The 11,590-nt window shown below is 45.7% G+C and overlaps 1 protein-coding gene across 1 annotated transcript in view; it reads right to left on the reverse strand.

Annotated features, from left to right (window-relative positions):
* Nucleotides 1-1,573: 1,573 nt before the first annotated feature.
* The window catches only part of wnt3a (wingless-type MMTV integration site family, member 3A), a 13,673-nt gene continuing 3,656 nt past the window's right edge, over nt 1,574-11,590 (reverse strand). The window contains exons 2-4 of the mRNA XM_076295714.1: nt 9,215-9,456; nt 2,258-2,523; nt 1,574-2,053 (exon numbers count right to left, since the gene is read on the reverse strand). Of these exons, the coding sequence (XP_076151829.1) occupies nt 1,574-2,053; nt 2,258-2,523; nt 9,215-9,456 (988 nt within the window). The remainder of the gene's footprint in view (nt 2,054-2,257; nt 2,524-9,214; nt 9,457-11,590) is intronic.

Below are 11,590 nucleotides of genomic sequence, written 5' to 3' on the forward strand. Positions count from 1 at the left end.
CATTACATAAAAACATTTGCTTGATAAAAGTTTGAAGTTATTAGTGTAGCATCATTGTCACTATTCCCACAATGTCACACAAATTTAGTAAAACACAGTGGATTTTGGAACACCACTAATACTGATTACATTTCACAACCACAAAGAGGTTGTCTTTTCTCCCTCTCATGAAGTGCCAGTCCTTCCCTCAGATCATTATAATTCCCTGATGGGCTTTCATTCAACCTGAATGTCAGGACACTTGCCTGGACAGCAGCCAAAGTAAAGTAGCCTACTTAATACAGGATCAATTTAGTATTGGGCATTAGGCAAAGGATTTTTATGCATCTGAACCAAGCTGTTAAAATAAAGGGTCCAAATAATCTCATAAGGAGGAGATTGTTTGTTGGTTGTTGTACTTATCAGTAAGACCTAGCTAAGCTAAGGTAACATAAAAACAAAGACACAACAAAAGGCATCACATATGACACATGTGCATGGACAGTCATGCAGTTAAAGTAAATATATACTGTACATACAGCAGACACAGAGACAGACACAGAGACAGACACATACAAATGCACACACACACACACACACACACACACACACACACACACACACACACACACACACACACACACACACACATACACACACACACACACACACACACACACACACACACACACACACACACACACACACACACACACACACACACACACACACACACACATACACACACACACACACACACACACACATACAGAGAGAGAAACAATGCAACACTACATTCGCTCAGGTGCAAGTGCATTCTTACCAAAAGGTTAATAAAAAGCTAACACTATTCTCGACACAGAGACACTCACTCACTCAGTCAACATGTTTGATAACACTCACATAGGTAAAATGAGTACATTGTGCTTTCTGTGTAGTCTTTAAGCTAACTCTAATATAGTTGCACCTGTCGGGAACTACCTTGTACTCACAAAAAAATATTTCATACAGAAAAAAAAGCATATGTGCTTTGAGTACCTTTCAGTATTGAAATGAAACTTAAACTCACTGATGTCACTGATGGTTTTGACAAGAGATGTCACGTTGTCAGTGCATTTTTTATCAACAGTTTTTAGATCACAGAGGCTATGCGACAATTGTAATATGTCTCCCTGTGTTCGAGGCCCATTCTGTCCAGGTGACTTCTACTTGTCCGAGGAGTACAACACCCTTATTATCCTTATTCACGTTTCATTTACTCAAACATTGTATGGTTAGAATGAAGCCATGCCTTGTTCTCAGAGAGAAAGTTGCAAAGCCTTCAGAAAGTCATGTCCTTCCATGATGTTTCAGCATCACATGACCAGCAGGACCATGGAGGTGAGTGCCTGGTCCTTGGTGGGTGACTCCATGGAGTAGTAAGCTTAACTTGACCAGTGTTTGTCTCTCTTTCTTTTTATCCACACAAATCTCATCCTAATGTCCCCTGGGTGTTTGATGCCCTCGCTGTTTTGGTGGACAGTGAAGTTTGGTTTTGGTCAGTAGTAGGGAGGGCCGCGCTGTGCCTTGCCAGGCTATGCCTTTTTACGGCTCATTATTTACAGGTGTGGACGTCATACACGCGCACACACTCCTGGCAGCTGACGTAGCAGCACCAGTGGAACACACAGTGGCACTTCTCCTTGCGCTTCTCTGTCCGGGTGTTGTGGCCCCGGCCACAGCAGAGCAGGTCGCAGCCGTCGATGCCGTGCGAGGTCAGGTTGCAGACGCGGTCCCTGGTGCCGAAGGAGCCCGTCTCTGGGTTGGGCTCGCAGAAGTTAGGCGAGTTCTCATAGTAGACCAGGTCACGGTCGGTGGGCGGCTTGAAGAAGGTATACTTGGGCCGCAGGGTCTCCACCCAGCCGCGCGACTCCCGGTGCTTCTCCACCACCATCTCCGAGGCGCTGTCATACTTGTCCTTCATGTAGTCACCGATCACCCGGAAGTCAGGCTGGGACCACCAGCACGTCTTCACCTCACAGCTGCCTGACAGGCCGTGACACTTGCACTTCAGGTACATGTGGTCAGTGATGGACTGAGGGGGGGGGGCAGAGAGATGAGGCAAAGGTCAAAAGGCTAGAAATGCTGATAACCTGTGACCGAATGCAGAATACATATCTCACAACGTCTTGCATTTTTTGAGCAATAACAGTAATACGGAAGGAAAAACATTTGAATGAAAAAATCTCAAAAAGACACACTGTCTAAAGTCCCATCCCAGAATTGATCTAAAGCTCACCACCCGTCCAGCTTCGTTGTTTTGCCGGTTCATGGCCGAGCGTGCGTCTGGCCGGTTCTCCCGGGCGTCGGCGAACTCTCGGGACACCATACTGCCGAACTCCACGTCCTCGCTGCAGCCTCCCCACTTCCAGCCCTCCCCGGGCGGGCCCTTGTGCCGCGTGTCACAGCCGCAGATGGTGGCCGACCCCTCGGCGCAGGCGCGCGTCACGGCGAAGGCCACACCAGCAGAGGCGATGGCGTGCACAAAGGCAGACTCTCTGGTTGCTGGATTGGTAGAAAGGCACAGGAAAAACAATAAGGTCAATTAAGTGCATGCATGAACCTCCAGTTACACCATATTTACAAACCAAAAGCACAGTAAACAAATAACATAATCTACAAGATGAGTCTGTCATCGTCACGAGTTGTGCCCATTTTTTACAAGTGAGTGGGCCTGTATACCATGCATACCAAACGTGGAATGTGGACTGAGACAACAACTTGTAGATATGTAACCATCCATGGGCACAAACATCAAGGGAATTATGAGGGAAAAAGTACCACAGTAGCACTGACATGTGTCTGTTCACTGCCGCTTTGTTTGCACAAGTTCTGTTGAATCTAGGTCAAGGTGTTCAAGTGCAGTCAACCCTCTTACAGTATGCCAAGAACCCTAGAAGTTCTGACCGTTACAATAGCGACTAATACCTGGTAAAAAGGTTGGCCTAGACCACTAGATATACTGATAAAATCCCATAAAGCTTGGAACGCCCTTGCCTGCTCATTTTAGCTTTCTAATTCATTAGGTCTGGGGGCGGGAGATTTTCGGAGAAGATCAGCGCAGTGTTACAGTGCCCAAACTTACATGCTCAAACAAAGTCTGGGAAAACTAGAAAGAAAATGGCACTTAATGCAAATCTCCTTGATATTGTTTTTTTTTAAATGACAGCTACCATACTTTTGACCCCCATGGCCTTATGACCTGCTGGCAATGAGACAGAAGCCTTCACCTTACTCTCTCCTGTCACCACACTAAATAAAGTTGTCTTATATGCCCCCAAAAACTGGTACATATTGATGCATAACTTCACTTCTGAATTTAGTTCCTTGATCATATCATCTATGGCACCCATTCTTCACTCTTCTTTGACAAGTGACAATTACACATGTGAAACTATTTGGTGATGCTGAATGCCTTAAAATAGCAGTCATTATATGCCTTTTCAAGAGTATTACAACTTTGGCAAATGAATATCCTCATCCAATTTCGAAAAAATCCTTGAGAAGACCTAATGCTTTTCCACAAAGAAATGAAAATCAACAAGATTTTCAATTTGTTGCAATGCAGATGACAACCAGTTACTTATCTATAAAATCTAGTAAAATATACTGTACATCTAGCTTCGCTAAGCCTGTTATGACAAGACTTCATGTTCCTTAACTAAGATAAAAACTGAGATGAATGTCGACCCTAAATATCTGTAAAGCACACTGGCTGGCCACACTAATCCTTTAAGTGAATTGTGAATGTTAAGATAGCATCTAACATTACTGTCAGAGATGTAATTCCATTATCAAGCACATCTCTTTTGTTTAGTCTAAATACTGTAAATACGTCTTGTAAATCATATGACTTGAAATGTTTTGCGGAGATCTTTAACTTATTAAGGTTCCATGTTGGGAAGGCCTGTCTTTGCTATTTGCTCTCTGCAGTGTTAGCCTCGCTAAGTTGTGGTTTGGCGGTGTCAGCTCCGTGCCCTCATAGTGGTGTTGGTTCAGCGTAAATCATCCCTGAGTAAGGCAGCCTCAGGCCTATTCTTCTGAAGACCTCCCTTATATCATGCCAAGCAACCCCTCTCTTTGTCCTTTGATGTCTGGTCATGATGCCATGACTTGTTAACCTGTCTCATCACCTGTTTTCTCCTCTTACGCCACTATGTTCTACCACCACAGTGTAAAAATGCCCTACATATCAAAATATACAAACTTAGAAGGCGTAAACCATGACTTGTTCTGTCCCATAAGCTGGTTAGATCTTTTTGCCCTGGCTCACAGCTTTGTATGTAGAGGCTGTCATTTTGACTACATTAGGAGAGCTAGGGCTCGTCTATGCCATTGGGCTCTTTGAGTCAGTGGGGCTCAGGCATATCCAAAGAGATGACAGCACAGGCAGGTTAATGATGGATCTGTTTTTGGGCTTTTTTGCATTTATTGAGATAGGACAGTGAAGAGTGTCAGGACGCACATGGGAGAGAGAGATGGGATTGGGAAATGATTGTGGGTTGGATTTGGACCTGGGTCTCCATGCGCACCTGGATTCAGATGTGGTATGGATACTGCAACCGCTTGTGCCGCAGCTCAACTACCAGTCATTTTGCAGTTCAAATGAAAACTTTTCAAGTGTTGGGTAATAGCCTCATTACCCATGACTAAGACATACCTTTCCTGAGGTTTTTTGTGGATAGTGAAATGGTGTTTAGTCATAAGGTACTAATTAATTCTAAGTTACATCAATCAAAGTTATTCACTATGATTCACTATTCACTTTTATTTCATTTCAATCCAAATCCTATTGTTTGCCGCCAACATTTTCTATGATGACATGGCAGAGATTGGCGAGGTTTTGACGATGTAAACTTCTGGATCTTGTGCAGTCTTGCACAGTGACAGGGAGAGAGAGCAGCTAGAGGACCCGCTGGAGATGGAGAGGGAGATGGAGAGAGAGAGGGAGACAGAGAGGGAGAGGGAGCGAAAGAGGGAGAGCAAGAGCGATGGAGGGAGAGGGAGAGAAAGAAGGAGACGGAGAGGGAGGGAGAGAGAGAGGGAGCGAGAGAGGGAAAAGGAGGGAGAGAGAGAGAGAGCTCCCTAAAGCTTCCTTTATAGCAGGTTTCAACTAGTAGTAGAAATCAGGGGCACAGAGGGAGGTGAGGCGAGGCAGACTGACTACTGGCATCTTCCACCCCCAAACCCCAGCGCTTTCACAGTTCATCAAAGGTCTATGGATATTTGTCTTACAAGTCTGTTCTTAAACAGTCAACATTATGGATTTGTGTTCTTTTAAATGGAGGCCAATGATTATATTTAAGCATATGATTAAAACAATCAAGGTCAAAGCATTATTGTACTGGTCGATTCAATACAATAAAAGAGGAAATAATGAAAAACTGTATTTTTTGTTGTTGTTCTGATAGCACATATCCTTTGGGGTAAGGTTCTGTCTTTCCCAGCCCTGGTCTTGTGGTCACTATGGGGTGTGAATTGTCTGAAAGGCCACCATTCAACTTCAATTTAAAACCACTCAGTCACTCACTTTTTATTATCAGGAAGCCAATAAAGTGTGGGTCAGTTCCTTGTGGCCGGCCGACAATGACGCTGCACAGCGGAGAGACGGCTAAGAAGGGACCGGTGGGGGCGCAGGGAGGAAAAGCAGATTATCGGGGCAGATGAGAAGAAAGGGAGGGACAGAAAGAACCCCCCCCCCCCCCCCCCCCCAAAAAAAAAAAAAAAAAAAAACGAGATGCCACCTTGGGACAGGACGAGGCATACCTGAGAAAGGAATGCAACAGGGAGCCTGATTGGTCTGATTGCTTGTGACACTAACTCGCACCTCCCTTCTGACCCCTCACCCACCCTCTGACGCTCTTAGCCGGACCCTTGCATGGCGAGTCGCCCATATTACCTGCTGAGGGCTTGAATCCCCCATTGTGCAGCCACTGTCACGGCGCGTTAGCCCCACAAAGGCCCCAGATATTTTATATGAAATTTGCCCTCGCCAGTGATTAGTGAGGACCAAGTTAAGTCATAGCAACAGAGAACTATGCATTGGTTGGACCTTGCTTGTCGGCAGACGGGGAAATCCCTATTCAGATGCTTTAATAAAACAATCTAAAGGGCGTGTGAATGGTGAAAGGCGCTTTCTCTCTGGCTTAATCTCATGGTTGCGGAGATATTGTGCTCCGAGCAGAGCCCAGCAGGGAGTGGGGCTAAGGTCCCCCCATCAACTCCATTTACCACACCCCCTCTTTCTTTCTTCAGCAGAGTTAATGATATACCGATGTGCTGGCCTCCCCCCAGCATGAAGAAACATGCATTTTATGAAAAGCAAGGAGCTCTTAGCACATCCTAAATTGTAACAGTTTCTCCTCTCCAGGTCAGAGGTCATTGGCTCCGTGACCTTTGCTGGGTGAGTTTAACTCAGCAGTGAGGGCCTTGAAATGGAGCTGCTCAGCACTTTCTCTCAGACCTGGGCCTGCGTCCAGATCCATTTGCTTGCTGGGACCGGGCCAGACCCACACTTTCTAAATTTATGTTCACTAAATAGTTTAACAAAGTTTAATTTTAGTTTGATATTTACGTTTCCCCTAGTCTACCAGGGATTCATTTTTAGTTACCACTCAAATGATGTGAAATAGAAATCTTCTTGGAATGCATGTTTTTTTTTTTTACCACTTATGTGAGTTGCAAAGAAAGTACTAAGTTATAGGGCAACAAAAGATAAGTAACAATTCTAACTCTAAGGCCTTTCTAAGTGTCTTCTGTTGTACTCAGTAGGCCCTCAGAATCCACTGGCACCTAGAGAACACCTGCACAGGCTCCCCTTTCATCCTGTGCGGATTCCAAAGGGCCGTGTTTTGACACTTTGGTTAATGTAAATTAATGAACACTGACGCAGACACTGCCGCGGGCTGCCCTGTGGAACAGACAGACAGGGAGAAGCGGCATGAGGCAGGGAAGAACCTGCCAGCTTCAAACAAAACCAAAGATACTACTGCCTTGCTTCCTTGGCCCGGCTGTGCCCACACTATCCTACTCCTTTTGGTCAGGTTTTGTGTGTGGCTTATGCCTGTTGGTGTCAGCATTCAGATGAGGGACCCGCACTAACTTGGGACACCATTGAAAATAACTCATCGCAATGGACAGATTCTGTTTCTTCTATTCACCTGTCCATTATTTCTTTTAAAAAAATCACAAATGGCAAATGATGGCTAAAGCCTCTTGCTAAAGTATGTGAAATTCTGAATAAGAACAAGAGAAAGAGTGAGAGAGGTAGGAGGTGAAAAAAAGGGCGTGATTAATTGGATATTTGTCAGAACCTGCACCAAAAATATGACTTAAAATGCTGTCATGTTTTCATGATGCATAGTTTCCACACAAGGTTTTTTTTTTTTCTGAAAATGACCGCATTATAATTAACATACCGCGATATATGATTCCACCCTTCACTGTCTGCCGCTCAGAGCACTCCTTGACACTTCAGCAGATTCAGCATCTTTGATCTCCCGCTAAGAAAGCAACAGCGGCTCTCTCATGGGACCTCCGCACAGGACTGCGCTGCCCCGAGGGCCTCAGGCCTGCGACAGGCCAGAGCCACTGCCTCCTCTTCTGGAGGAACGTCCTTCACATAACTTAAGCCAAGAGATTGGCAGTAATGGGCCCACAGACAGGCGTTAAGTCCACTGTCCCTTTTCAGGGCCCAACAAAAAGGTCGTGAGGAAACAAGCACACATCCGTCTGCGGCGACAGACAAACAGACACGGCCGGCGGGACAATTGCTGATATGTCGGGGCCCGAGCTGGAGCGTCCATCAAACGAAATGGAATTCAATAAGAGTTACTCCTTCTAAACCCTCTCCAAATGATCTGAGGGCCACAGTCACACTCACCACCCCTTGACAAAGGCACTTAATCCGGCCGCTTTGACCTCTCCCACTATTAAGGGCCTCAGTGACCTTAATCCAATCAAAATGATTTACTAAAGCTGCCTGGACCCCAGAGATGGGCTCCGTTCCTCCTCCTTCCACTCTTGGCTCCTGCAATTTGGGCTGGAGGGAAGCGGTGGGGGAGAGGCGAGGGTATTTGCACCACAATGGGCCGGGGCTGTGAACCCCTATCATTACCCACCTACTTGAGCTCAAGCCTTCTCCATCAATGTAACAATTGCTCAAGAGTTTATTAAAAGCAATTGCCCCAACTAACCCCACCTCCCGCCACAGTAAACATCAGTCTTTCCCCAGACCGTTTGACAGGTTTAGGCCCCCCTCTTCCTTCTTTGCATCCCTCTTTTCCCTTGCTGGTTACTCATTGCAAAGGGGGCATGCAGTCGTCACATGCCAGAGGCACAGTGACAAACACACTGGTATTTACAACAGAGAAAGGTCCTTTTTTCAGGTGACAAGGACAGACCTGAAACCAGACAGGGACGATGTTGATTAAACACCTAGCTACCCTTCCACTTTTTAGGGTGTGTATTGCAATCAGATGACATTTCACACAAAGGTTTAAGAAATGAGTCTCTGTAGAGAGAGAAAAAAAAGAAGAAACAATTTCAGCCCCTCCTTACTCTGATCCTAGTCCCTGCTCAGGCTTGCATTATGAACAATTACCAAAAAATCTGCAATTGATTAAAGTCAAGCACGGCTCATTCTGATATTCACCCCAAACCAAATCTTCACGGGTGAGAGAAACTTTTGGGATGGGGAACTGGTGGTGCCTGAACGACTCGGGAGGTATTTCCAATGGAAGAGGAACAATAGCTGGGAATTCCCTTTCGGAGAGACCAAGGGCCTCCGCCCTTGCTATGTACATACATCGCCTCATCAACTCAAGGAGGTCATAGATCAATGTATCTGTCAGAGTGTGTTTATTTGAGTGTGTATTTGAGTGTGCCAAATGCTTGGTGTGAAATGTTTAAGGCTGTTAGAAGAAATTACATGTCATAACTTGGAGGCTGCAGAAGCCAATCTTTGATAGTACGGGCTGGTTATTTTCAGTGATGTGTCAAATACTATGTAGACATACTACACATTTGGGGATAATGCTGTACTTTGCCATGCAGTTGATGTTCATCTTAGGAAAAAAACCTCCAGAATGTTCGATGTGTCTTGTGGTAATGTTATATTCTATGAACAGCTCCTAGGGACCTTATTCAAACATTCTTTCTCCACCACACATGCGTCGTTGCCACACAGCTTGGCTACCTTTGTCCAGCACCGGTCCAAAGATGGCCAGGTTGTCGTTGATGGTGGTGCAGTTCCAGCGCCGGCCGCGGAACTGATGCTGGCACTCCTGGATGCCCATCTTCACGCCCTCGGCCACGCTGGGCATGATCTCCACGTAGTTGCGGCAGAAGCGCAGTTGCTTGGGCACCAGGCCGGGGATACTGCCGCACAGGATGGGCTGAGTGCCCAGCGACGAGTACTGGTGGCCCACCGCCAGGGACCTGGGTGCACAGGACAGGTAGAGGGGGGCACAGAGGGGGGACGAGGGTTAGTAACAGGTGTGTCATGGTACATCTAAACATCTCTCTCTCTCTCTCTCTCTCTCTCTCTCTCTCTCTCAATTTCCCTCTTTCTATATCTCTCTGTTTCTCTGTCTCTCTCTCTCTCTCTCTGTCTGCTGTCATTTTGATGTGTGGATTTCAAATGCAGCCCTCCTCACTCCTCCGGTTAAGCTGTCTCACTGGCTGACATGAAAGACCCAGGTGAACCACAAGCAATTTATAGACCAAAGGTTCACAGCGTGTGGGGAAGGCACCTTGTTATTACAGGCCACCACCATCGTCTCAGTGTCCACACGAGCAGCGGGCCGCTGGGCTTTGAGTAATGAGACGGTGAACATTAGCCTGGCTTAGCATCAGAGGATGCTTGAGTTATATCATTCTGAACCTGGCTGCCCTTTGATGGCTCTAAGCAGGGATGGAGCAAGTGGAAACACGTTTTGTGTTGGTTTCCAATTATACTGTTGTGCCTCTGCTTGGTTGCATTCTGACAGAGTGAGGCTCACTGGAGGTAAGAGGAGGCCTCTCGCTCGCTGACTCTGGTATGTCATCATCAGACTTTTGTCAGGTGTGATGTGTTGCTTGCATTGTGTCAAATGCAAACAAACGGTCCATGATAAGTCATGCTGAGTCTATGATTGCTTTAACATAACTAAAGAAAGAACCGCTCATGTAGTACTCAAACATACATCAAAGACATGCAGGGAGCTGTAAAGGTGACAACATATTTAACTCTAAGGAGAGAAAAGGCAAAATTACGAAACTCATACAGTTGAGATCTCATCAATCAATATTAAATCTAAACACATAACCAAGCAAACCTGTTCAATATGAGATAAGGCAATTGTGTGTGGCCACTCGACTACAACTTGAAAGACTTGTTCTGTTGTTATGTTATTCTGTTGTATACCCCAAAATTTGACAGTTTAACAGATATAATGCACATATCAGTGTATAAATAAATGCAAACTGATGCCATCTCTCAAATTTACTGTATGTATGTATAATATAATTGTATAGCATAATTGTTGACAACTTTTACAGTTTAATTTAAAAAACAAGTAGCATTTTCTTTTCCAGATGTGGCCTAGGACTCCACTTAACCTCAAATTCATCAGCGTAACTCCTGGGGATTTCTTGGGAGGATATGAGTCAGAGCGACTGGTTCATTCAATTACTCCTGACGCTGCCGCCAGCCGGACCCTGCTGCCTCGACAGGTGTGAGCAGTCCTGAGCATCTCAATTAAGCTCTATGAGTCTTGACCTCGGCAGCTCTGCTCTAGACTGATCACTAATTACAACACGCGCTCTACCTGGCCCTCAGGCATGACCTGGCCCAGGCCTGCCCCTACGGAGGACCCCACGGCAGCAAGGCTACTGTCTGTGGCTACGGAGACCTTCACCTGACTCACTGACATATGACTCATTGTTTGCTAAATGTGAGACCCACTGTAAAATCGTTCACCTGTTAGACGGATGGCCATGCATATTTATAATCATGGTTAGGCAATAACAGTTCCTTGATTTTCAGCTACTTGAGTATACTAATGCATAACCATGCTCTAACTATCTGACTATTTCCACTTGGTGGAGCTTCGTATACATCCGCTGAGCAAATGAATGAACAGTGAGTCAGGTGTGCTACGCAGAGTTTCTCAATCACCGAGCTTAACAAGCTTTTCAGTTTATCATCTATGAAATACAGATGGGACAAGAAGGAACAGGCACCAAAAGTCTTTGAAATAGCTCTCTGTCTCTGCCTTTCCCTCCCTCCCCCTTTCTCTCTCTCCCTCTCTCTCTCTCTCCCTCTTTCTCTCTCTCCCTCTTTCTTCTCTCTCTCTCCTCGCTGCTCTCTGACAGGGTGCAGCTGAAAGTATGAAGATTTGTTCACTAAGTAACTCTATTACGAATTGACCTTTCTCTGGCCCTTGACAGTCCACTGCCTCAAGCAACTTCGACTGCTGCAAAACCTCCAGATCAGTGGTATGAAACTCCCTCCTGCGACTAGGTGACCCGTTCTCTGAACTTAAACAAAGACTGCCTTTTTTCTAAAAAATAAGAAAAAATCCTGCATTAA

Source organism: Alosa pseudoharengus, unplaced genomic scaffold (genome assembly GCF_046254945.1).
Source record: "Alosa pseudoharengus isolate Yale_2024_CS ecotype anadromous, Long Island Sound unplaced genomic scaffold, YU_APseudo_1.1 YU_APseudo_1.1_scf_2, whole genome shotgun sequence".
Taxonomy (NCBI): domain Eukaryota; kingdom Metazoa; phylum Chordata; class Actinopteri; order Clupeiformes; family Clupeidae; genus Alosa; species Alosa pseudoharengus.